General features: G+C 44.4%; 1 protein-coding gene across 8 annotated transcripts in view; it reads right to left on the bottom strand.

Annotated features, from left to right (window-relative positions):
- fbrsl1 (fibrosin-like 1) overlaps nt 1–26,966 on the bottom strand; it is a 283,332-nt gene that overhangs the window by 11,135 nt on the left and 245,231 nt on the right. For 6 of the 8 annotated variants that reach the window (XM_082553716.1, XM_082553717.1, XM_082553720.1 and 3 more), the window contains 4 exons: nt 22,686–22,734; nt 4,854–5,256; nt 3,967–4,226; nt 1,833–2,083 (listed from right to left, as the gene is read on the bottom strand). In XM_082553716.1, coding sequence (XP_082409842.1) covers nt 1,833–2,083; nt 3,967–4,226; nt 4,854–5,256; nt 22,686–22,734 — 963 coding nt within the window. Of the gene's footprint in view, nt 1–1,832; nt 2,084–2,265; nt 2,427–3,966; nt 4,227–4,853; nt 5,257–22,685; nt 22,735–26,966 lie in introns of all 8 variants that reach the window. The other 2 variants (XM_082553718.1, XM_082553723.1) reach the window with 2 other exon arrangements.

The following is a 26,966-nucleotide window of genomic DNA, read 5'->3' as shown; positions in this document are numbered from 1 at the left end:
AGCCAGCTGCTCGAGGGCGTAGAACAATAAACAAATATAGAGGCTTCATAATTTCATTAATTACAGCCATTAGCCAAGGGCTGTTACATAGTTGAAATGACATGGGGCATCTAGAGAGCAGGAGGAAAAAAACGTGTGTGTGAGAGAGATAGACAGAGGATGCACAGCTGGGAAACACTTGGTCTAGCTTTTCATAGCAAAACAGTAAAAACAGCCACAACATCATCATTACTCTGCTTCTTTAAGCACTAAGGAGAAGAAAGAAATATCGCTACTGAGGGGTAGGAGGGAGGGAAAGGCATACGTTAAGTAAAAACAGCGAAAACGACAAAATACACAACAGCAACATTAACGTCAGTGTAAAATCCCACTGAAACGACACAAAAGAGATGATGGTGGTGGTGGTGGTGTTGGTGGGAGGGGGGTCACTTCTTTCATCTTCAAAGAGAGGATTGTGTAGCGCATAATTCCTTCCATGTAAGGAATGAACAGCAGACCAGACAACAGCGTGTGTGCTGACCGAAGAATCATGTAAACGGCCCTTATGCTTATCTGACTGCGCCATAAATACCAGAGCTTTGATTTCTAATGTACAGGATGGGGATAATCTTGGAGTTGGGCCTTAATGGGACCACGGGCTTTTAATCAGAGGTCATGACAAGATGGATTAGATCTATTAGACTAATGGCAAAAAGCTACAAATGGGGAGCCGTCTGATTCGACTGACAGAGATTGCTGCGCATTTCAAATGATGGATGAATAGTCATAACCGTTTTTCCTCTGTACAAATTTTGAGAGCTGCCAGTGTTAAACGCCCCTCCCTCTTCCCTCCAGACTTGTTGGCATTTAAAACACGGAAGCAATTAGAAACGTTATCAAAACAGTTTTACAATGATGTCATTTCCCCCCTTTATCCGCAATGAGGTCATCTGACCCACTAGAAAAGCTTTGAATTTGTCATTGGAATGTATGGTTGCTTTTGGGCTTTGTACACACGTACACGCAGCAATAAGTCCCTGTTACACAAACACACACATATATGTCTGTGTATATATATGTATGTACAAAACCACAAGTCTGCAGGAATGTATTCATACAGACACAGATCAGCTTATTAGTACCTTTGTTTTTAATGAAAAGGCATATCTAAACAGGAAAGTAGCTTCTATAAAAACTGAAGCGTACTGAAACTCTACAGTCCTTTCTAATAATGTTGGGATGCTGTGTAAAATGTAAATAAAAGCAAAATAAAATATTTGAATGTGTTAATAGAATTGAAACAATCAAAGGGCAACATATCAAATACTGAAAGTGAGAAATGTTATCATTTGTTGTGTCGTTTAAAAAAGCTGCGGCTAAACATGCTAAAAACACATGGCTGAACACCACGCTGTTAATAATGAAAATATAATGGAATGAACATGCTATTGCTAATTTAAAATTACAAATAAACATTTTATATGTTGCCTCATCAATCTGTTGAATAAATACAAATATAGTTGCTGATAATGGAAATGTGTACTTGAAGCAATTAAATTGACAGTGTAATAAACATGCTCGTGTGTGTGTTTGTGTAATGGGAGGTGGCAGCCCCAATTAAACGTGATGCTTCCAGCTTGTCGTCCACAGGAAGAGTGCAAAAAAAAAATTTTTTAAAAATTCAAACTCAAAGTGTCAGATTTTTCTGAAGGGAGGGGTTCTTACAGCTACAGGACAAAACTGGCAAATTTGGGGGTAAAGAAAAAAAGGGAGGAGTTGATTGAAGAGGAAATTGGGAGGGGTAACAGGTGAGTTGGTGGGAAGTTACGGGAGCTTATTTTACTTATCCTCACATTTCTGGCTTGGGTACGCACCATGGGGGGTGCGGTGGGCGGGGTGAGGATGGCGGCCGGGGGCAGACTTGCGGGGAAGGGCGTGAAGGTGTGCTGGTGGGTGTGTTGGTGCTGGTGCATGTGCTGGTGTTGGTGAAACTCGGCCCTCAGGAGTGACACAGGGGCCAACGGCGAAGCGGACGGCCCCCGGCCCCGCTCTGAACTCTGAACCAGGAAACGGTTGTTCAGCTCCTGCCTCAGGAGGTCATGCTCTGCAAGAAAGGAGAGCGAGGGGAAACCCAAAAAAAAAAAAAAAAAGAAAAGCAAAAAAAAGGAAAAAAAAGAAAGAAAAAAGGAGGGGGGGGGGGCGGAAGGGGGGACACAAGAAAAAAAAAGGCACGGCGCCCAGTCAGTCTTCACAACAAGGGTAGAAGAGAAAAAAGAAAATAGTCACCTGGCATTCTCTGTTTCTCCAGCTCATGCTGTGAGGGTTTTCTACGTGGGGACTCATTGGTGGTGGTAAGAGAGTTGCCTGTGACAATGTGCCAATCAGAATCCCCGAATGAGGCTGGCAATACATGATTGGTTGGTTGAATGATATCAACAGGCTGGTATCTAAAGACAAGAAAGAACCAAGAGTCATCCCAGCAGAAAACACACACACTCTTGCCCTCTATGAGAAAGTCATTTCACAACTGGCATATTTACTGCTTATTTTGGAGACACCCATCATGTCTGGAGACATTTTCTTTTCTGATGAGATCGCCTGTTTCGATAGAATCTTTGAACATATTAAAAATCGTTACAAATCACTCGTGTTTGCATGCTAGGCAACACAATTTTGGCTGTGCCAGTTGCAGACTGGCTGCTTGCGGTGTGCTGTCTCCGACCGTGGTGGCTGTCTGATCGTTAGATGACATTTACTCGTGATGCATCCAAGCCCTCTTACAGTCCTTGTGCCCATTTAATATCTGTGCTACTAGAAATGCAGACCATCTAAGAAGGGACCCCAAGTGTATTTATTTCCATTTAATATACTTTTCCACTCTGTAATGCCCAACAGTTATTTCTATGCAAGACCCTTTGTACTTTTTTCAGTTTATTGATGAGCTCTAAGTGCTTACTGCCCACTGTGTTATTAGCATTAATATCCCATGTGCTGCATAGAGTGCTTTAAAGATTAATGCAAATTTGTCATTGCAATTTACTTTGCTGAGGCACTATGGAAAACGGATGTATAATTAGAGCCTTTTTTAAAACTGACACTGATACTGGCACCGATATCGGATGATTTAAAATCCGATAGCCAGTACACAAACCATAAACAGATATCCCTAGCATTCATCATGTGTGGTTATTTATGAGTCCTTACTAAGACTCATTATTTGTGGATTGCTGTGACTCTGCTCACATCAGCTGGTTGTTGTGGTATTCCAAAACTGTGTTGCCAATACAGTTTTGGAATACCTGTCTCTGGTTAACAAACTATGAAGTATTAACACTCATAACATGGTGTTAACAGTATTTCTATCATCTCGTCTTTACTTGAATTTTAATTTATCAGCTGTTATAAATTTATCGATATACCAGCAAATAGTTAATAGATCAGCACCACTGGTATATTGGTTCTATTTAAAATACTGAGATCTGGACAAACTAAACTTCTAAGAAAGGGCTAAATCCCTCACATGTCTTCACTTAGGAATAAATGCGTTGTAGAATAACTCAATAGCCTTTTTATTTAAAAAGAAAAAGTAAAGAATGAGCACTTACCAGATCAGCAAATGGTGCATAAACACTTGACTTGTTTCAAACAATGTAACATTTTTGTGCCATTAATGGTATAAAAATCCTCGACTAACTGTAGTAGGTTAAACAATATTTGCCAGGTTAGTATTTTATGCATCTATAAATCCTATTTTTAAACAACTGCAATTGCAGCATGAACACAGTTGTACAGCTAAGTGTAACTTATCTAATGATAAAATGTCCTGTAGAACCGCAACAGTGTTTGCAGTTCTTTTGTTAATCTCAAGAATAAATAATGAATCAAAAATGTTCATGTAAAACATTTTGCTCCCTCTGAAGTTGTTTTTCTTTGGACTTTGCGTCTCCGCTAAAGCTACCGTGCAGCATTTAAGGTGCGCAGCTTTACCTGGGTAGGGGGTGCCGGCGGGGTGCCCGGGCACCACTAAACTGTTGGTCGGTAAGGTCGGTGGCGGCGGCAGTGTGGCTGGGGTTGCAAACATGGCCGAATGGCGATGGGCTGGGCTCCGTAGGGAGGAATAGTGCGAGGTAGAAAGGTTGGCTATGGAGAGAGGCAATGCAGGGGCCGAGGACGGAAGCCCACTCAGGTGGTGGTGAGGGGACGGGGGTAAATGCTGTTTGGGAAGACCCACTGGACTGCTGCTGTGGCTAAAGATTTAATGGGGTACAAAAAAAATGCAATCACTATTAGCATCATTTACGATGTTAATACAAACTGTACATACATATCCACATACTGTGATGCTTTTTCTTGTAGGTATCTCGCTGTAAGTTCAGCTTACTTTGACCAAATAAGAGTGATTTTCTAATAATGCTTCTTATATTGAATTAAAAGAGGTGAGGGCACAATCTGAAAAGGTGAAATGGGAAATCATGCTGTGTGCACTGCAGTGTTGCCCGATGAAAACAGTAAATCTGACAGCTGGTTATTGTGAGGGAGGAAAAATCAATATCCACATGAAAACAGTCAATACTGTGTGGAATATAGAATTGTCTATTGGACTAGATCATATTAATTTGGAAGTTCTGGCAGGTTATATCGTCTTTACTAGAGTGGTAGGAAACACAAGGAAAGTGTTAGCGTCTGCCAGACAACACTGTGAACAGGTACAAAAGGTGAGACGGTGAAAGTGAAGACAGTACTGGGTACTGAATTTCTGTTTGCTTTCTGGTAGTGTGCAGCGCTGAGGTTGGTGAATATGGCACTAACACAGCTGAACCGTGTGGTTTCTTTAGCAGGTTTATACTCATAATTCTTAGCCCCAGTAAAAATACCTGATTTCGTGGAGGCTGCTATACGGCAACGGGTGGTGCACTGGCCGTGCGTGGTGCTGTCGGGGCAGAACACGAGGCTCCTGGTGCGAGTGTGGGTGAGGAGGGTGGGGGTGGGGGTGGGGCGGTGCCCTCAACAGGGGAGGTGTAGGGACGGGCGGTGGAAGTTGCAGCTCCTTTTTAACACTGAGAGGAGGCGGGGTGGGAAGCCGTAACCTAGGAGGCTCTGAGGGTGCCGCCGCTGCAGCAGGGGCAGGGGAGCCCGTAGGTGCCGAAGCCGGGGTGGGGCTGGACACGGGAGGTGCAAAAGGCACCTCACTGTTGCTCTGCTCCTGGCTGCGCTGGAGACCGGAGACTTTGGCTGAGCTACAAGTCTTGGACTCAGGACTCTCATTCGTTGGCACACCTGAAATGGGGAAAAAACAGTTAAAATTTAAGGAGAAACATGTTAAACTTCATCTTCGTTTGCCTCAGTAACATCTAACACATGAAAAAACTGCTCCCTCTCTGCCTTTTTAATGTTGTCCCAGTGTCTTCTGCCCAAGGTTCCTCTTGTTTCCCTCTCCCTAGGTTCCATTAAGTGTTTAATCAGGTCATTTTCATGCTTGACTATAATCAGATGATCCAATTTCTTTCCGCGATCCAGTCAGTATGAATAAATCACAGCTAATTAAAGTTAAATGTCGGCCCCCATTCAGGGCTTTGCTGAGCACACAATCTGGCATGAAATAATTATGTTTCAATTGTGTTGTGAGGAGAGATCGTGGCCCCTTATCTTGGCCTCTCTGGCATCTTTCTATCTTTCCTTCTTGTTCTTTCAGGGGATAGGGGAAACCACAGGAAAGCACTCTGAACCCATTTTTTACCATTCATCAGCGGCCTTTTCAACAGACAAGAAGCTTTTATAATCAGCATTCCACAGAACAACGACTTTTCGTACTTAGACTGTCGCAATTTAATGACTATAATTATATGCTGTTGTAGCAGGCAAATAAAAGTGGGAGAAAAAGCAGCATCAAAGCAGTTATGAATCTTAATGAATAAGACGAGCCAGTTGGTGATCTTGTGCTTCTCCCAGAGTTAAATGCAAAGGAAAATGGCCCGCAAAGATTGTGAGCTTGAGGATACGCTTGTGTGACAACTGCAACAGCAAAATCACTGCTGTAGCTTCTGAGCTAATCAAAGCTGCTACCGCTGGTATTCATTTTAACTATGCACACATGCACAGAGATAGACAGGCAGACAGACAGCTTGGTGGTGCCCTCTTGGTGGCTCTAAGCTACGAGTGCTCAGATACAGCAGGGTTTCAGTCAAAATGAGAAGAGCTGGGAGCTGCTGTCAAACCAGTGAGAACTCAACATGCAGCCCACTAATGGAATATCCAGGCCCTATTAACAGCCTGCTTAATCTTTCAAGGATCCTAACACCCATAAAAAGGCCAATAAAAAGGCAAGGCAGGGCTTTTATTTATTTCTTTATTTGTTGAGCTCCCCTTCCATTTACTCCTTACATTTATAGGAGAACTGGGGCTGGCTATGGTGTCATAATTTTCAAATGAATTCCTGGGTCCAGGCCTATATAGACCTCCGGATTTATTGGGGTCTGGGACTTGGATTAAACTGTCAGACTCTCGGTGTTACGGGGACAGAGAAAGAGGAATACTCAATGGCAAAAACACAGAGGCGGGCACAGACAGACAGACAAACGGAGGAGAAGAAGCAAATATCCACAGTCAAAATGTCGCTGTTGGGTGATGTTGCCATGGCAACCAGTTTTCCCAGACATAATGCAAGGCGAGTGATACTGAAGGAAGTCTCACTACGACCATAGAGGGAAGGTAGGGGGGTGGGGGCTTCGCATTCTAAGCCAGGGCCACAGCGAGCGCCGGGTTATCTTAATGATGATTCTAATGGGCTCTAATGGAGGCAGCGATCGGCACAGACCAACACATCCCTCATTAAAATCCCTCTGAAAGCTCACTCACACTCACAAGCGCGCGCACACACACACACACACACACACACACACACACACACACACACACACACACACATATACGATTGCACGCACAATAAAACACACCCACACGTGCACACGAATGAATGGAACATGGACAAGTTTTTACTGTTGGCAAACACATGCAACTTCATTTTAGTGAAGGGCAGAACAAAGTGAGGAAAACCAGACCGGTTTGTTGGAGAAAGAAAAAGAGTTGCATTATCCAATAGATTTTTATTGTTTGCAAACTGACCTTTTTTTTAATAGGTTTATCTACCATTTTGAAAAATATACAATATGTATGCATGATAACTCTGACACCGTCATACTCCTTCATAAAACCCTATGCTGCGTGATATTTTTCTAGAACTTGCACTTCTGGATACTGGTAAGGTTTAAAGTCAGGGTGTGGCTGCTTTGACTGGCAGGTGTGCTACCAGAGGGAGCTGCAGCGGCTTTTTTTCCTGCCATTTTAAGTTAGCCAAAGGCTGGACTGCATCACTGTGTTTAAGCTGTTGGTGCCATTTGCAGAATTTTTAATTGAATTTAAAATTCAGTTTAATATGGCTTCTTGTGTGGCACACACAAGATAGTACTTTAGTTTTGCTGAGTAAAATACGTGCAGCCATACAGTTTGTAAATGTAGCTAGCTAACCATGCTTTCCAGCCTTAGCTGATAACTTAGCACTCTGCCATAAGAACAAAATGGCAGCGGCTAAAATGCTAGCACAGAAGCTTTGAAGTCCAAAAACGTCCACCACAAAAAAAAGACTTTTTGTTTGTTATGTTTTTTTGGTCCCATCAATGCAAAGCAACACTGCACAACTGTCAGCTGACTGTCATGATTTCATTAGGCTGCAAAAACAAAACACAAAGTTGTTCCTCTTTTCCGCAGGATATGTAATATACTCCCTGAAATTACATACTGAGGAAAACAGTAGGCCAGCCACAGGCGATCATGTGAAACAAATGCCATACGAGTGCGCAAAAAAAGTGCTGTCCTGAAGCTCTGCCCTGCAAACCTGAGCAGATGGTCTGGGTGAGTCAGACAGGTTGGAGGGCAGCCCAGTGGTGGGGGTGGCACCCCTCTCCCCTTAGCTGGGTTAGTGCACTGGGGGGTGGGGGGGCGCAGGGACATTCCCTAGGGGGGTGTTGGCAAGTCTGCTCACCAGATGACATCTCATCCCAGTATTGATCTTTTTATAGTTGTTCTCGTGGAGTTGCTTACTCGAGGGAATTGGGCCTCGCCCTGTGTGCACGTGCCTCAGTGTGCTATACCGTGGGTTGGGGAGTGGAAGGGGTGGAGCGTAGGGATGCAGGGACTAAGGTAGCAGACGGACAACAAGCCACTGGGATTTGTTGGTAATAACTGATGTGTCCAGAGGGGAATCTGAGGTGAACATGGTGTCGCTACACAGCTGTTCCTGCCTTCGATACCCTTAACTTGTGACCCTGTGTGTCCCTATGGAACATCTGGAGAGCTGTCACTGATCTGGTCCTCTGTGGCCTTTACGCAGCCAGATGGCCCAGATTGGAATGGCTTGGACCAGTCTGGAATTGCTTGGCCCTTAGCTGGACTGTGGCTTGCTGGTGCATGGCATACTCCCCGTGAGCAAGAGATTCCTTTAAGGTGTCTTGGCACTAGAAACCCAGAAGAAAAGCCTTGCACACATTTCCTCATCTTTAGAAATCATTTACTTTGAAGCTTGTTTAACTACTTTATTTTAAATACACACCTGGCTACCTGCAAATGGCCCCTGCAACCTCATGAATGAAACAAGGGCTCTAGAGAAAATTCTCATTTGGTTTCCAACTAAAACCCTCAGCAAGCTAATGCTGTGCATGCAAATGAGTGTGTTACATAAATTACCTGCTCACGGCTGACACTGATACCAGTATATACAACAGCCAGGGAAACAGAACCTGTATGCAAAAAGCCCTTTCAGATTAGATACGAGAATATGCAAAGTATCCCAATGATAAGGGGATGTCGGGGGCTTAGGGCCACTGGGTGTTCTCATTTACTAGGCAAACACTGCGGTTCACTCCCTTCATGGCTTTGCCAAAGCATAAACAGTCAGGGCAGTGATAAAATAAGGACATGAACAGACAGATATTTAAATAAAGCAGCATATCCGCCGAAAGACGTTGGAGGTTGCAGACAGTATGTGAGGATGCATACTGCCTTGATGCGTCTCCCGCTGGCTTTGGCTGACAGGATATTCTGCTGCTCTTGACGGTTGAGCTCACAATGATTTGGTTTTTGTACCTCTCTAGACAAGCAATCTGCACAGAGCCAAGGCTTAGCTCATGAGTGAGTGACTGTGGAAGATGGCTATAACAGATACTGGCAGAAGGCAGGAAACCGCAGTCTTGCCAATCAACACTTCGTTGCCGTGAGGTATTCAGTCATAGGAAACAGGCGGGGTGATTTCAACAAAATGATTTTGTACGAGAGGAACAGAAGGGCTGAGCAGTGTTGAATCATTGTGCTAATAATAAAATCATAGGAGAAATTTGCAACGGCTTGCTTTGCCTCACACTATTTAATCTGCCTCGAGCATCTCCAAACTGGTAACGAGGGGAGCCAAGGCGACATTTTTGCAAATCTCTGGGACATGTAAATGGGGGTGGGGGGGTGGGGGGGGGGGGTGGAGGGTGGGTGTAAGAGGAGAAAGCTGGCCAAGATAGTTAAAGAGTGGGGACAGCTGACACGTTTCAATTATTTCTCTCTGTCTCTTTGCCGCGGCTCACCAAGGAGTGAATGGCACCAGAATGGGGATGGGTGTTAAGCTGTAACACGTTTACAGTCAAAGCACAGGCATAAATCGACAACCTAATGTTCATTTCACAGAGCTGGCAGCTCAAACTGAGAGATGAATCAGTTTTTCCTGCGCATATCACATCCCAATTCAATCTCGAGCCATATGGTGCAGGACACATATGCCAGTCATCCCTTATGGCACATATGCCATCGTTGTGGATGCGAGGCAAACGAGTACATCTTTAAATTGGAGGGAAAAGAGTGAGTGTGGAAACAACAGAGGTTGAGATGTTGACTGTCTAAACCCTTTTATATCATGCACGGTCCAGCGGAGCTCCAAAAGCAATGTTAAACTGTCATTAACCCCTGGCTATAATGTGTTGCTGCAAAGCAAGGCGTCTCCACGCTCGCACTTCCTTTTCTGTCAGGATCCTCCCTCCCCCAAGATGTGTCTAGCAGAGCTCATGTGCTTTGGGAAAGCCATCAGTCTCAGCTCCTTATGAACACTGCTGGGTCATCTAAGGTCAGTGCCACTGGGCTCTCCGAAATAAAAGGGTAGACATCTTGGAACTTTCAACAGAAAAACTCAAGTCTAATGGCTCCTCTGACACGGCCCACCCTGCCAGCCTAAAATCTGACCCCTTTCACTGTCACTGACCCATCCCCAACCTCTGTGACCCCTTTTCCCCTTTGGGCCGCAGTGGACAGGCAGCCAACACGGGGAGAACGGGAGGGGTAACTTGAACTTTGAGGCTAGATTTTGTCTTGAAAAGAGAAGGGGGGCCTTCAGGAGTTATTTGCGCGACGCTGAAAGCACTAGCCTTATCATTTCATTAATTAGCATGACACGCCTGCCTGATGGACTTGAACGCCGCAGCGGCAGCTGTCTCAATTGATTATAGCAGTGGACGTGGTGCCGCAATTATCGAGGTGACTGGAGACAACGGCTGCCACTACTAATAAAGGACTTAACTCCTGCTTCCCACATCACAGCTCAGCGGTGGGAGGACAGCGGCAGCCTCCCTGTGTCTCCCATACCTTAAAGACCTTTTCAGAATCTCTCTACAGGCTTCTGTGGAGCTCAGTGTGGGCTGTAGTTCTTGAGCAGCGTGTCAGCTTTACTTAAGCTTCCATACTGCCTGAACAGTATCACTTTGGTGCCCCGCAGGAAAGCATCCTCTATTAGCCTACCAGCTGGCTCATAATCCGCAGAGAATGGAGGGGAAGGAGGTAGGAATGAAAGAGAGGACGAGAAGGAATGTAGGAGACACAAAGACAAGGAGCTTTTTGCCAGGAAGCTTCAAGTCCAAGCAGAAATGGAGGGAGTGAGTGTGCAGCAGTGTAAACAGACCCACTGTTTCCCAGCTTCATTTCATGTATGAACGTGCATGAAGCCCACATGCATCTAAGTGGATATAATATTATCTTTCAGTGCCGTACTGATTACTTCTCAATGGGATGGAAACGGTTGGGTGAAAATCCTTCAACAAATCTTAAGTGGCATGACAGTAGGCTGAAAGAGCCAGCATGTTTTTCTTTACCTCCTCCTCCATCTCCGTTTTCACTCCTCACCCTGAAAGCAAAGCAACAACTGGAAGCTGACAGCTCCTAACCATTCACCATACCTCATTCACTGTTGTGACATATGCAGCCGTTGCAGTTTAGTGCAGAGAAAGGGGTGGGGCAAACATCCTTGCAGACAGATCACGTTTCCAGTGCATTTTTTTGAGATAAAGTGGATGAGTATTGCAAGCTGTGCTTTAACTTGAGATAGTGCCTGAGCTACTCACCTGCTTCATGCAAATAAAGCATCTTTTTTGAAAAAAAAAAAGAAGATTAATAATACCCTTTGACAACCAAAAATGTGGAGACAACTAATGTTCTAAAGTCTTGGTATCACATTAGTGGGAATGGCTAAAAACAAATATCCATTCATCAGTGACAGCCAGATAGCAAGACCATCCATCAGACAGCACTTTTCTTTGTCTTTTCATGCTTACACGTTGATACTGCTTCTCTAAACATTCAAGACACTATCGATGCTCTAGCTGTACTCGTACAGCATGCCACAGGAATTTAAAACCAAAACACTGTTGCATTTACGGTCATATGCAACCAGTTGCAACATAACTACTGCTCCAAGTTTAACATTTCAAAGTAAATAATGTGTCATGTACTTTTTTCAGTGCAGAAAATTGACATTTTCCAAATGCACTGGTGAAGTCATACACTGTTAGTGCCATAAACTTCAAACTAGCTACACGCAGCTGTTTGGCATTTTGATGCAATAATGACTGAAAATGCTAGTTTATCAAAAATATTGTTTGATAACTAAAACCAACTTCTACACTCTTATGCCAGTTGATAAGTCAGTATCACTACAATAATCTTCAGCGTAAATGAAATCTGGTCCTAAGATCCCAGCGGAGTATCTGTCTAAAGATAGTGAGCTTCAGCAGCAGCCCCCCCGGCAGGGACACACTGTCCACTATAGAGTCACTGGTGTCATGTCGGTGCCACTTCTATAGGAGGATCCCACTGCTGCACGGCTCCTGTAGTGCTGCTGGGTATTTAGGCTTACAGATGGAGACGCAGCAGCTGCTGAGGACGGCACTAGTGCTGCCATTTTGCCTTGTTAAAGACTACATGCCAAAAGAGCCGTACTCCGATGAGCTACAAACCTTTTCTTCCTATAATAGTCAGAGCTTGTAATATCTGAAAGCCAATACTTAAAAAAACAAAACAAAAAACCACCTAAGTCTAGTCTCGAGCGTCGTTTTTCTTTTTTTTTTCTTTTTGGGTGGGGGGGTCGATAAATTACACATCAAGGCTTGATGACACACTTAAAGGACTGGAGTAGAGATGTTTGAAATAGCTCTCATTCACAGCTTAGTTAGACAAACACACACAAAAGCCTTCTCAAAAGCACTACCCTCCTTCTCCCCACTGCCGCCACAACAAGAGTGACAATTGGAGGGTGTATTAGGTTCACAAACATTCGCTGTCCTTCCTTGCACCTCATTCATCATTCTTGATTAGAGGCCAAGGAAGAGGGATAAAGTGACCCAGACCGGGGGGAGAAAGAGGAAAAGAGAGGTTAGTTAATAAGGCAGAGGGGAGGGAAGAGGGAGCAGAGGGTACAGAATCGTGTCAAGTAAACGAATGGAGACAAGGCCTGGATACTGACCTTTGAGGCTGCTGCTAACCTAAACCCAGCATCGTCTGCACCTAAACCCATATGCCACGCATGCAAGTGGGTAGCCTCCTTTAGCCCTAGTGGGCAAGAAACAACAGTGTGCGTGTTTGCAGGGCTGCTGTGAAGGCAGCGTGTCAGATTGGGGAAATGTGTGAATGTGAGTATGTCTGTGAGGAGAGGGGTGGTGCACGGTAAAACGGGAGCGAAATTGGACTCTGAAATGAGCCAAATCACTCGCAAGATGAAACAGACGACACCAGGGGAAGGAAAAAAGAAAAAGAACAGAGAAAAGAAAACAACACAGGGCCCCAGAAAAGTGTTGAGCAAGGTTTGCTGGCACAAAAAGGCAAAAAACCAAACCAAACAGGCTTTCTTTCTGCTCGACATATTTCAGACAGAATATGACAAAAGCAACACTGACGGAGTTGGAGGAATCAAAATCAAACCGCCAAGTGTGTCTGACTGTTTCATGAATCCATGTCGAAGTGGAGGCGCCACACCACATCAAACCCTGTAAATTCTCCTGAAAGCCTCCTCGCTCCCTTTAGCAGCCAGCGCTTAGATTATTGTGTGCAGCTAAAAGGTAAGTGCTGGGAGTGTCACACTTGAGAGTGTGTTTTAAGCACCATAAAGTATCAAGACCCAGATGGCTCATCGTCCCTGAAAAACATGACCACTCTACCTCGGCTCTAGTGGCACCTGCTACCAGGATTAGGCCGGCGCTACACCAGCCCGACACACTAATACAGTGTGCCACAGCTGATAAGGAGCCCGAGGCACTTGTCTGCACAGTTGATGAGTCAATAACTGTATCATTAGTGATAGAGATAACCATATATTGATCTTTTCCAAAAACACAGGCAGGCGTGATGTTGATGCAATTGGTCACAGTTAGGCTTTAACAGATGTGCTCTTTGGAAAGTAAATATCAGTGCTGATAACACTGGGCTGACTCTGCAGATCGCTTGTAATAGGTTGCGCTACCAGTTGTTTTTAAGATTACATTTCTGTACTAATAATGCCAAGATATTCACAAATTTGTCAAGTATTTCAATATTTTGACATGGTCACTCTTATAACTGTTAAAATATAGTGTAAACGGGACATTTATAATATTTTTGACTCCATATGTTTGTTTGTTTTAGTCTTTGCTTGGTTTAAAGTTCACAGTGATCTCACAGTTTAGTCCCTCAGTTAATACAAAGTCTGGAACAATGAGTTTTGGTGACCTTTGAAGCCATCTTTATGGGCGGGGCTTTGTACCTGATATGAACAAATTAGGATAGCTCCACTTCTTGAAACCAGGCAATTTAAAACTTTGGCCATGTTTAAGGTGAATATTTACCCCTGAAAATTTACATAAATATGAACCAAAAAGGAAAGAAAAAATTATTTTATTCATTATTTTTAAAATAGCTCTGATACACGATTTAATCAGAGAAACAGCATTATACAAAGGTGGGAAAATCTGATCTTAACAAAAGGAAAATGTCAGCAACACTACATATATCAGCCTAACCCCAGTCGATACTGCTGGTAGTCCTCTGTACACATCTCTCCGTGGGTTGTGTGACATTGGAACAATCTCTCTTGCTCTTTCCCAAAGCAAACAACAGTGAAATCCCAGTCCTGCTGCTCACCCTTCAACACAGCAGTACTAACCCAACAGCCAGAAAGGCTGGAGCCCATGCTCAGCTGAATGGGGTATTAGAGTCAGTCAGAGGTCATTAGGGGCCCCACCACCAGGGCCCAGTGCAGGGAATTCACCGGTAGCCAAAAACAACAGCCAAACAGATGACCGCTTGAATATTGGAGGAGACCACACTGTTCATGTTCCTTTTTTTTAACCTCCTCTGAACTGTCCAAAACGCAGGGCGCTCTGTCTCAGTGAATTACTCCCTGTCTGTTAACAAACACTGGGACGATTAATGCTGCTCTTTCCTGGTGAAATGCACAAGCAAACACAAGCCTGTTCTCAGGAGTGCGTATCGGGTTACATCTTTCACCATGTGTTGAGTTCTAGGCTAATAGCTAGGCTCACCTCTCCAGACCCAACCCTCACTCAAGCTAGCCCGAGCCTGTGGTTTTACTTGTAGACACAGTGGCTCTGATAAGCCACTGACAGAAACATGGGTACTAATATGCTACCAGTGAAAAGGTAAGGGGCTATGAATACCGAACAAACACTGGAGGCGGACCACCCATCTGGTTATACTCGGGAAATACGTTATACAGCAGGACGATACTTCTGTTGGATTTGGGATCGTGTTTACTGGGTTCACCTCCTTTCACCCCTAAATTCTCTGGCACATTCTTCTGATACTTGGACGTCCTTCGTCTCTCATGGAATCTGGAGCATTTTACATCCGTTTTGTTCCTGTTGATGGTTTTCCCATCTTTATAAAGCTGTGTGAACTGATCCCAATGCATTACAAGCATGTTCGTAATATCCATCTAGGCTGCTGAATGTCCCCCTGCCAGCGATTGTACATTATCCAAGTGTCATGTTTGGCCACAATCGCCTACCATCTGGCTTTGTCAGTGAGTGTTACAGCCTCATCTGCAAACAACATTGGCTCTGAACCTCTCAGCACAGATGAGCTTAAAATGCACATAGCGAAGAACTGGGATCTTCAAACAAATAAAGGGTGGGGTGTGGGGATGTGGGGAGGGGAGGACCCACTCTCGCTAGCAGAATGACTGGAGTTGAAGGATTAAAAACAAGAAAACCTGCAAGTGATCACAGGCGACACGCTTTACATTTCAGGCCTGACAGCTGTGATAAGACGCTGGTCATGTATTCTCATAAGTAAACAATGAAAACGCCTTCCACGATGCAGCTGGCTGTTGTTTTGGTGGAGGAGGAGGATTAAGATTAGATAGAAGATGTGATGAGAGCTGCTGCTGCTGTATGGACTTATCCTCTTTATATTCTTCTCTTCCTCTGGAAAAAAAAACAACAGCCACAAAAACCACTGAGCCTACATCCATTTATTATGTTTTTTCTCTGTTGAGACAAGACTCGACCTGAGCCGTGCTAGTTGGCCATCGGGGGACGCATCAGACCAAAGTATGACTACTGCGGTTAGCTTCAGCATGCTAGTTTGCTGCTGCTTAAATTAAATTCTCTGCAGGGTCTGAATGTTAACATTTATATAATAAATCAACCAGTTTTGTCAAAACAATGGCAATTTTTTTGTTTTAGCAAGTATACACAATGCTATGTGTGTGTAGCTGAGGTACAATAGTTTATCTGATCTGAAGAGACAACACTGAAAAGCTGTTCTTTGTACTGAACCCCAAAGGTATTTGGGGGATTTCGAGGCTGTAATGTTAAGTACACTGAAATTTGCACTATTTTCACTCTGACTTAACATGTAAGATGAGAAACAGCGTCTGTCCGCGTTCAAGCCAAAACGCAGACAACGTATCCTAAAATTCCCTCGTGGCCTTTAGTGATTTTGTAATTGCTCCCACTCCACAGCTAAAGCTGAATCCATACTCGGTCAATGAACGCAGAGGCACACAATGGAGCCTAGTCATACAGCGTTCAACGTGACTTCCATTTTCTCTCACAATAGCCGATCACCACCCATGGGTTGACTGACACAGATGACAGGGAGCGATAGGACTGACTGACAGGTGTCAAGCATCCTGACGTGTCACGGCTGACACACACAAGAGAGAGTTTCTGTTTCAAGAATGAAACTTAACCAGCAGTTATCAAATGCTCTAAAGGAAGGCAGAGTTAATATTCATGCCCGCTGGGCGATTTGCACAGAGCAGACGCTTTTCTAATGGACATAACAGAGGCCGCAGAGTGCACAGGGGGTTTAATGACATACCAGAAATGACTTTACAAGGCAGCTAATTGCCACGCATACAAAATCAAGACAGTCTTTGAAAACAGGCAGCTCGTAAAAGGCGATACAGTCTGATTTCACTGGCTGAATGATGCGAAACCAAACCAAATTCCATCCAGTCAGCTTTTTAAGGTGCCAGACCACAGAGGGCTTGTGGGTAATGTGGACTGGTCCCTTTGACTGTCTGCGACTCGACATGAATAGTACATGACTGTGTAATCATAATTTAAAAAGCCATAAATATTGAAGAAGAATTAAAATAATTTATGGAACAGCGCAGTGTGACAGGATGTATGCGTGCGTTGGAGCGTTTTGTCTCCTTCCACTTCCCTCTTGCAGTGTCCGCTGAACGATGGGCAGCAGCGGTGCAAACTGGGAATTCTGTAATTGCTTTTTCTGTCCCTGAAGCAGACCTTCCTGCTTTAAATCAAAAAAGGCAATCTCTGTCAGTAATGGCTCAATTAATAATTAAACACGTGTCTTATCTCCGCTGAGCTCCCCCTATTTATTTTCATCTTTCCGACAAGGATAGCTGCACAAACAGCATTAACACTATCAATAAAGGGAACATTAATATCGCCCTTTTCTCTGAAAACAAATCACTCATAAGCTGCCCTATGGCTGTTTACAGAAATAGCCCACAGACTGATAAGGAAACAAGTCATGTTTTGATTTTATTCCCCTGAACTCAGAGTGCCAGCTAATCTCTCTGCTTTCTGTATCCTGCTCTGAGTTCATGCTTTTTAATATTTAAAACAAATCCAGAGACATGTAAGCTTCTCTTCAAGCTCAACAAGTGAAAGAGGTGTAAGGGACGGCTCGTTTTCAAACATGAAAGTATGGGGGCGATACCAGAAACTGTTATTTCAACAGCAGGAATATCGGTCTTGCGGATAAAGAAAACATTTCCTGTCTGGAATTAGTCAACAAATCAATTTAGGTACTCGACGTGAGCTTCGCCAGGCTTAGATTCCACAGCGGTGATGGCTGCTTTTCAATTCCAGAGCTTGCTGATCTGGATGGAGCCTTTGCAGCCCTTATGCTTCCCAGCGTCACGTCTGCCCTGCAGTCATCTAGCCTGCCTGTTAGCCAGTCAGCCACACTCTCTATCTAACTCCACTATATCCGGATTCAACGGGGGCGAAAAGCTGATTAGCTGGTCAGAGGGTCAACCTCCATTTATTATTTAATGGGTGAGAGCCTGCAAACAGTCAGGCTGGCCGCCGAGGTTAGTGATACATTACACTGACCTGGCCAGAGGAGAGCTGCTCAGGCGAACACAAACATGCTCTCTCATCTACTTCACTATGCCTGAGCCGCCCTCAATCCCCTGCCCCTGACCTTGCTGCTCCCTTTCCAATCACCCATCCTTCCTCCCTTCTCCGGCATTCAGAATGCAGCAGGTGAGAGACTGTTTCATTTTTATGTAAGTTTTCACTGTAGGAGCGGGCCTTTTGCTCTGTCTGGCCGAGGCAAGAGGAGGAGGCGGAGGTAGAAGAGACCATAGCTCTTTTATTGACATGCAGCAAACATCAGTGGTGGAACAAAGGCCACTCAGCACCTATTGAGAGAGCAGGCCTGCAGACAGGGTGGTTGATTAGCGATTCGACACAGGGACCTGGACTGTGTAGCACATAATGAGAGCTTAGGGAGCAAGCCATGAGCCGATGGGGGAAGGAGGTAGCGGGCGGGCTGCGGATAGAAAAGGGAAGAGGCAGGGCTCCACCACAAGGAATTGATTTCCTTCAAAAACAGACGGATGTATGAGTAAAAATGCGCCAAAGGAAAAAAAAAAAGCAAAAAAAAAAAAAGGAGGCAAGGGTAGGGGTACATCCTAAATCCTTAAGCTACAGCAGTGGTAATGTGTTTATATATAAACAGTTAGAGGATAAGCCCTAAATCCACTGCCAAGCTAAATGGTTTATGAATCTTTTTTTGTTTGTTTATTTCTATGTCAATTAACCAAATTGGTCCGACATCCCTGATGAGCAAGAGATCAAAAGTGAGTTAATGCTGCATGTCCAAAAGCGTCTTTCTCCCCGAACATTACGTTAACCTCATCTTCACCTCTCACGTTGCCGCAGAGAGATGTTAGCCGAGATGTGCATCACGGCAGTTTGTGTGTGTGTGTGTGTGTGTTTTCTTCTCTTCCCCTACACGCTCTCCTCTTCCTTTGTTCCACTGGTCTAATCCAGTATGTGTGGGCCGGTAAGTTTAATGGAAACAATTTATTAAGTCCGGCTTAAAATGCCATCTGCAGCTAAGCCTCCCAAAGCCGCTAAGCTCCTGGTTTCGCCCCAGAGCTTGCTGTGTTCACGCTTACTGTAATGCTCTGTTTAAAATGAGCACAACGGGTCAAAATTAATCAGGATTACAAGGGCACAAATCCACTTCAGAAATGGGTTTTCTACCAATCTTTCGCCTGCTATCCCAAGATGCCCCAGGTTTCTCTGGTGGATGGCACACAGCGTGGGTTTACAATCACTCTGTGGCAGGTAGCATCTAGCTAAGACAATAAGGCATCAGTGAAAACTAGGAAGCAATCAAAGAAGGTATATACACTATACTTACTGCTCTAAAACCCACAGATGCTACATTCAGCACAGTCGGTGCACATTCCTCAGTGTTCCTCTCAGATATTTCTAGCTGCTGACAGCTAGGTGATAACTCCCCGGCACATCCATATGCCCGGCATTCTGAAATGTCACGAGAAGGCCTACCAGTGAGGTGTTTATCTGTGCTCTGTGGAGGTGCCCTGCGAATGCTCAGCAGCTACATTTAGATTCTCATTTGCCTTCAAGCAAGCGACAACGGTAAACTATGACCTGCGATTCAATAAGAGCAGCCCTGAGTGGAGAACGAGTTCTTTTACTTAAACATGCCATCCTCCAGGAAATCAATAATTTGCAGGAGGTTTAAGACAGCAAATAAACAAAAACCAATACGTGTTAGATAATGCTTGACCTCTGCTGCACCTTCCTACATCATAACCAGCAACACAGGCAGACATTCAGTGCAACTTCTTGCTAGCTCTTGGGTAACAACACCCAAAGAGAATTGCAGTGTGTGCTCTGTTATTACAGATACTATTCACTTGTGCTATTACCAGTAGTGTCAGCTTACATCTATAACAGGCTGTCAACATGCTAGAAATGCAGAGATGATGAAAAGTAAATATGAGGGAAAGGCGGCGAGGGTGTCTGGGTTTTGCACAAAACCCTGTCCTGTGTGCATAATTACAGCGCTCTGCCATCAGTGATTACAATGTTGGTCTTTCTTCTCCTCTATTAACCCTGAACCGTTTCATTAACATGACAGACTGTGTACAATTTGGAGTTAACCTCGACTGTTTGTACACGTAATCGCAAAATAAAGTTCAGAAAGGAGCACGACACTGAAGAGCGAGGAAGAGGTGAAAGTAAGAGAAACACTCATTATCTAGCAATTTGTGGAAGCCAAACATCATCACAGCATTACATATTTATGTGTGCCATAATGTTTCGGTGTGTGTGTGCCTGAGTGGGGTTGCGTGCACACAGAAATCTGTCTGAGAGTCTTCCAGCCAACAGCTCGACAGGCCTGGTGATCAGTCCTATAGGATCGTGAGCGAGACGGGTAATGGGACACATACTCTCCATTCTAAACCAGAGGAAAACAGCCTGTGGGCTGCTTTGTATTGCACACACATTATACGTACACAGAGGAAAAACCAGCCTAGGTCTGAAACAAACACTGTCCTAGAATCCATTACAGCTGGACAACAACTGTGGAATGGGCGATGAGGCTGGCTGGCAGCTCTGCAATTTTAGCGTGATAACTTCTTCCTCACTGTCACCAAATCACTTCATCAAACTGCTGAATTTCTCTGTCGTCTCTCCCTTTCTAACCTCTAATTCTAATCTGGTGTCCTTCGTTTGCATCGCCCAAACAGAATCTGGTTGATCTGTGTGATAATCAGGAGCCTCTGATTGGATTGTCGGGATGTAATTCCGTGGACCTAATCCTCAGCTCTGTGTGAACATTAGCCAGATCCACAGAGGTCTTTCTACACTGGCTAAAATGGAAAATATCAAGTACGCACATGCCTGCGCAGTTCTATAGGGTAGAGTCTGCTTATATGCAGCCATGTTCTGCATAAACATAAAAGTAAGTCAACACCCTGACAGCTGACAACAGCAGTATTTCAACAGCCTGGTGGGGAATAGTTGTTGTTTGATGTGGTCTAGTTGTTTTCTAAACCATGCAAGTCTGGAAGTCATTGTCATTGTGAATGCTGGTTTCTTAAGGCCAGTGCTGGTCACAGGTCATCTACATCACACAGTCTGCAAGCCTGGTTTCTCTCCCTGCTGTCAGCCATGCTTTTCCACTCAGCAGTCAAAGCTACTGTGCTAAAGAAAGCAACACTTCGGAGCAACAGATCACTTTTGTTACATTACGTCCTTACAGCAAAAGATCTTTTAATACATTTTCAACAATATAACAGTATCAACAAATACATGTATGCATCCCTAACCGTCACATTATAATACACAAATCTTATTGTTGAGTCTGCAGACATGCCCCCCTCCAAAACCCACCTTATATTTTGCACTGTTTTAAAGCTCCACCTCCCTCCCTCTCAGTCTGTGTTAATGGGACCCCTTCCTGGTTCTTGCCCTGAGGGAACACGGTCTGCATGCTGCTATCTGTCAGTAGCACCTCTTCTCTACCAGGACGGTGTTGGTGCCTAATTTACAACTGCTCCTACACATTTCCACTGTGCCCCTCGTCCAAGAAAAAAAAAAAAACTGGTGCCGGTGCAAAAAAGTTGGCAACAGCAGAGAATTTCAGGCACCAAATTCTGAACACTGACACTGACGCGCTATTGTAACTTCCTGTTGCAAGGCAGATCTGGCTTCTCACTGTTAGCAGGACAACATTGGTGGATGTGATGTAGAGTTGGCTGATCATGCTGCTCCTCTACTGCCTGCCCCTGTGTGTTTCTCTTTGCGCTGACCTGTCGACCAGGATTGGGTGATTTGACTGGGCTGGATCTTAGCCAAACCTACACTGCACTACTGTTTTTTCTGTTTTTTGTTTCTTTTTTTGGGCCAATTTATTGGATTGCCAACTTGATAGACTTTACAATGAACTTGTAACAGTAACAACATCGCAATATGATGTCTCGTTCCTTTTTGTTGTGCTGAAGTAGACTGAACATTTCTTCAGGAGCCTGTGAAGATCTGTTTGGTAAATATGGTGGACGTTAAGTGCTGTACAACAACCTCGAAGCCTTTGCTAGGTACGCTAGTTGCAACTTTTTCTCCAACACTATCACATGTTACAGTATCTGCAGCCTCATCATTTAGTTACATGTTACTAAATGGGGCTGAAAGCACTCATGCATCTGATTGGTTCATCTTTCTGTTATTTCAGGTGTGTTGGGGAGCAAGCACTTAAAATAACATGTATTTACCACACGCACTGCACCATTACATGTGTTAAATATAGAGGTGCTTCTGTGCTTGCATAGTTTCTGTATCACCTGCCTAATATACAAAGTATGTCACTAGGTGCATGAAGCCACACAAATGCAAAAACTGCATCAAATCATGCTCATCCTGTGCAAAAGCAAAGGACTTGTAATCCATACATGTGCATATGGATGCACGCACACTGAATTTGTGCTGTCTGGGGGGCTGACAAAGCTCTTTCTGCCTTTTTCCTTTGGCATCCATTATGGTCCAGGCCTGCTGTCAGAGAGCTTGTATTGCCTGAGGGGAAGTTCCCATTTGTGGGAGCATGTGGCAGAGAGGCTCTAAATCCCCTCTAATGAACCAATATGTAGGAAGGCTAAGCCTTTGGCTAGGTCGTCCAAGAAACGCCACTCTGCGCCCTGGCAAAAATGTATGCATATGTAGTCACCAGACCTTGTTTATGTCTGCTGACATTTAAATCTGAATGGACCCAGTAGCTGATGTGAATAAATGAGGAGGAAAGACTGCGGTGAAAGAGAAAAAGCAGAGTGGGCTTACCTTTGGGTGTGGTAGGGGAAAAGAGCTTCTCCGATCCTACATCAGACACCTGTTAAAAAAAAAGGACAGCAGACCTTTAGTGGATTTGTCTCATTAGCTGGGAAGCAAACACAGATATATACTTTTGTTTTTTCAGTAAAAGGCTTATCCAGCCACAAATGTGGTCATAAGTGCTTAGAAGTAAAGTTCATCTCCCACACACAGCATTACACAGTCAATCAACAGTCTTCAATCAGCCAGTGCAGAGAACTCCCTCTGTACCAAGTGGTCCTAGTCTGATTTTTTCCTGACGAGGAAACATTAGGTGGCACTGTTGTGCCACCTGAAATCCCTTAAAGGAAATGCTGTCAAAGACAGCAGAGACGGAGGAAGTCAGAAGATGGCTATGCAGCGTTACGAACACAAAGGCTCCAGCACCCTCTCTCTAGCCCTCAGAAATGATATTTCATTTTGTGTTATTTTTCAAGAAACGTACATATCTCACGAATAGAATATGTCTCTCATTTAATATCGACGACAGTATCAAAGTGATGACCAATCGTTTACAGACGTGGCTAATGCAAATGACACTGAGCAGCGGAGAGACCTGGTTGTCTATATTAAAATGGTGCTTGGGCAAACGCATGAAGAAGAAAGCCATCTGTAGTATATTAAACACAGAAGGATTATTTTGCCCTTGAATTTAGAACACCTAATAAAAGTAACATCAGCTATTTCTGCAAAAAACATGGCCGCTGACCACACAGCAAGTCAAAACAGCAGCAAAGCCACATTGTTCAAAAACACTGTCTGCGTGCTTGGAGGACGGCATTAACCATGAAAACCCTCGGCCTGTAACAGCAGCCCATATAGGGGCTTTGTTTAAAGCCACTATTTCCCTTTGCTTTAGCTGCTCTCATCTGGGATCTGCCGACTTGTAAAAAGCTGCAAAAGCTGAACATATGTTCCACCCAAAGGGCCCGAGTGTCCTTAACTGCCATGCTTGTATTTTATGCGGCACAAAGGGAGCATATGTAAAGAATGAACAGTGAATCAGAGTGAGTACAAGAGAGACAGAGACAGAAAGAGAAAGCAAATGATTTTGTAAACACAGATGGCTGTCCTTGGCATCCCTGTTAGTACTTCACAAGTGTTTTGAGGACATCCTCTTCTCCCAATTTCTCCTCGGCTGCCACTGTGTTACTGTTCAGAACAATGTTTGCATGTCTGCGCTTGATGCCTCAGCTCAACACTCAACAAAATGCAGGTATTGAACCTAAAGGGAAGATGCCACAAAGTGCCTCTGAACGATTGCATCTGCCAGACACATTTAAAATGATTAAACAACACAAGATTTGCTCTAAGCCAGTGATGTTATGTCAGCACTATTAGGCTTGAATCGAGGACACATTAGGCATTTATTAAATTCTTCAACACCTCAGCAACAATTAGACAGCAACAATTGCAACTGTCTCAGTTACGCTAATAATTAACTGCAGCGCTTATAGGAAGACAACTGGCGAATTTTGGGTAGTTCAATAACCTCAAGCAGACGTTGTAAGAAAAGGTCAATAACAGCTCTTCAGTCTCAGTGGGTGGAACATTCAAAGGAGGGCGAACACTCAGCTGAACTGCAATATTTCCTGTTTCCTCTTACAGTAGACAAGGTGAAAGACTATAGAGGAAAGACAGAGTGTTGTGCATTGCCCTCTTTCAGTCTCCCAGAACCAGGGCGCCAGCCTACAACACAGGCTCTTTGTTAGCTTTGGACGACATTAAACACTCCAGTACCAAGCCTCAGCGCTGCAACAGCACAACCTCAGCCTTGAATCGCTGCCCTGGAGGCCCTGGAAGAAAAATATGGGCTCAGAATGAAATGAAGCTTGTCAAATGGACACGGGAGTTGGCTCGAGGACTCGCTTAGTGTGGCACAGGGTCACAAAACCAGAAAAGACAGGGTAGGTAATGCCATAACTCAGCGTAACAGTTGAAGCAATTGTTATGACCAGAGTGGTTCTCCAGACAGCTAGACAGACATAACACGTTCATGAGAAAGAGAACAGAAAACGCTTGTTCTTCACGTGCCAAGATCTCCTTATTCCTAATCTGGCTGTTTTCACTGTGCAGTGAGCTGTTTTATAGTGCAAATGTATTCCAAGTAACATCAACAACCAATATTTAGACTTTAATGCTGTGTTTTGCACCTGCCAAGTCTGCATGAGTCCGTTGTATAATCCACAATTACAAGGCCGGCTTGCAAAGAGCACTTCTTAAAAAGGCATGTCAAAGCAGAGCCCTGATGTTGCTAGCTGTTGTTTTTACAGAACTTTCTGGGTTTCGCTGGTCACGTTGACATTTTTTCACGGGGCTGTGCTGCTGGCAGTCTGAGTTGCCTGCGGTTGTGGTGTACAGAGGTCATGTATAACAAATTCTTCACACTCTCTTTGTTGAGGCAACACTGGGTGCCATTAAAAACAGATGGAGAAAGATGAGACAGAGGGGAAATATATATATAGAGAGAATGGGAGAGACAATGAAAAACAGAAAGAGGAGCAGAGGCCAGGTTTTCCAAAGGAAACGGGGAAATTTAACCATTTAAAAAATAATGGGGGAAATTCAAGCCACATTGCCTGGGAGCTAAAAGCCCTTGGAGCGGGCCGCAGGAAGCCTGACCTTTGTGGGGACCGTCTGCTATTTGAGCCTCGGGCTTCAGGGGCCTGGCCTCCTCTCTGGAGGGCCGTCAGCAGGCCTCAGCTTTCCTTCCCTATTCTATTCATTAGCCATGCTTTATGATTCAGCTTCCTCTGAGCCACACAAGAGCTCCCTGAGGAAAGAGACTGCTGGAGAGCTGGAGAAAAAAGGGAGCGAGACTCAGGGAGGGAGGGGGTAAGCAAGAAGGAGGTCATAGGGCCCAGCCAGGGCCCAGCTCTCAGCAGCTGTGAAATCCTCCCGTTTCCTCGGCAGGCGTAAAAAGGAACAAGAGGGAGAAGAAAAAGAAGGAGTCCAGGGAGGGAGCTTGGCCAGTAAACCCACCATCAGAGTGCTAACTCCCTAAAGAGCCACATGGAGAACCATAATTCCCAGATTTAGGGAATGCCAAATTACAAATTACACTGCTGTTTGTTTTAAAAAGTCCCCAACTTCCCCGAACACCAGTGACTTATTGACTGCATAAATCTCCAGATAATTGCAGAGTAGCAGAAGGAGAGCAGGACATTTCCTGCAAAGCCAAACGCATTTGCTTTCACAGCAAAGAAGCGAGGAGGAATAATCTTTGAAAATGTTCCACGTCCACGCTCCCTTTACTTAAAAACACAGCAAGCTAATTAATTTGGAAAATCTGAAACGAGCATAATTGCACTCTTTTTGTGTTGAAACGCTTCCCTGCTTAATTTTTCGCACAATGGGCCAACTGAGCGAGGCAACGTGGGCAGTAAGGGAGGGCAGTATAATCAGCTGAACGACCTTGAGGCATAAATTTATGAAAAGCATTGATCAGTTAAGGCTGTAATTTCACTGAGACAGGAAGGTCAGCAATTACCCAGATTCAATTAACCTCATTTAGTAAAGACTGCTGAGAGACCAGTTTCTCTCCCCCATCCACCAGACACCCCCCCTCGTACTTTTTATCAAACGATCCCTCGGCCTCCAGCTACCTTTGATCTTACAGCTGCTCCTTGGAGCCAGAACAAATGACGTCCAAACAGGGTGAAATCTTACAGCCAAAGGTTAGGTAAACCCAGACTAAATACAAGCAGATTCCTAATATGGGCTCCTCCTGTTCTGTTCTCATGAAGGAGGAGCAACCCTTCCCCTCCCTGCAGAGAAATAATTTTTAAACAAGCTGGCAAAGCTATCACAACAGCTGTGGTGTGAAAACAAAGAAACCTGTTAGTAGGCTTTGTGGTGGGCTCACGCCTGTAAAGACTATAATTACAATTTAGTTCTGAGTCATTTGGCACGTACTATGTTCCTGACAGACCGTCGTAGGACAAGCACAGAGGTGGCTAATCTAAGCGCGTATATATACTCCAAACAAGTTTGCAAAATGACATTTTTCCTAATTGAAAAGGTGACTGTTGTAATTTGATTGACAGCTCAATAAGAGAGAAACAATTTAATGGGCAGCACCAAAAGACGATCACCTGACACGTACAGGAATACCATGGATACCAACTGAGCGTGTGCCTGTGCTGCAGCTAGCAGGAATGTTGTCCTACATAATCATGGGTAATAGAGCGGAGGAAGCAAACACAGCGCATCATATTGTCCGTGCTCCCCTGACTGGCAGGATGAGTGGGT

This window comes from Aulonocara stuartgranti (genome assembly GCF_965226115.1).
Source record: "Aulonocara stuartgranti genome assembly, chromosome: 12".
NCBI classification, from domain to species: Eukaryota; Metazoa; Chordata; class Actinopteri; order Cichliformes; family Cichlidae; genus Aulonocara; species Aulonocara stuartgranti.
Note: the sequence above shows the minus strand (reverse complement) of the source record. Positions and strands in the feature narration are given on the sequence as shown.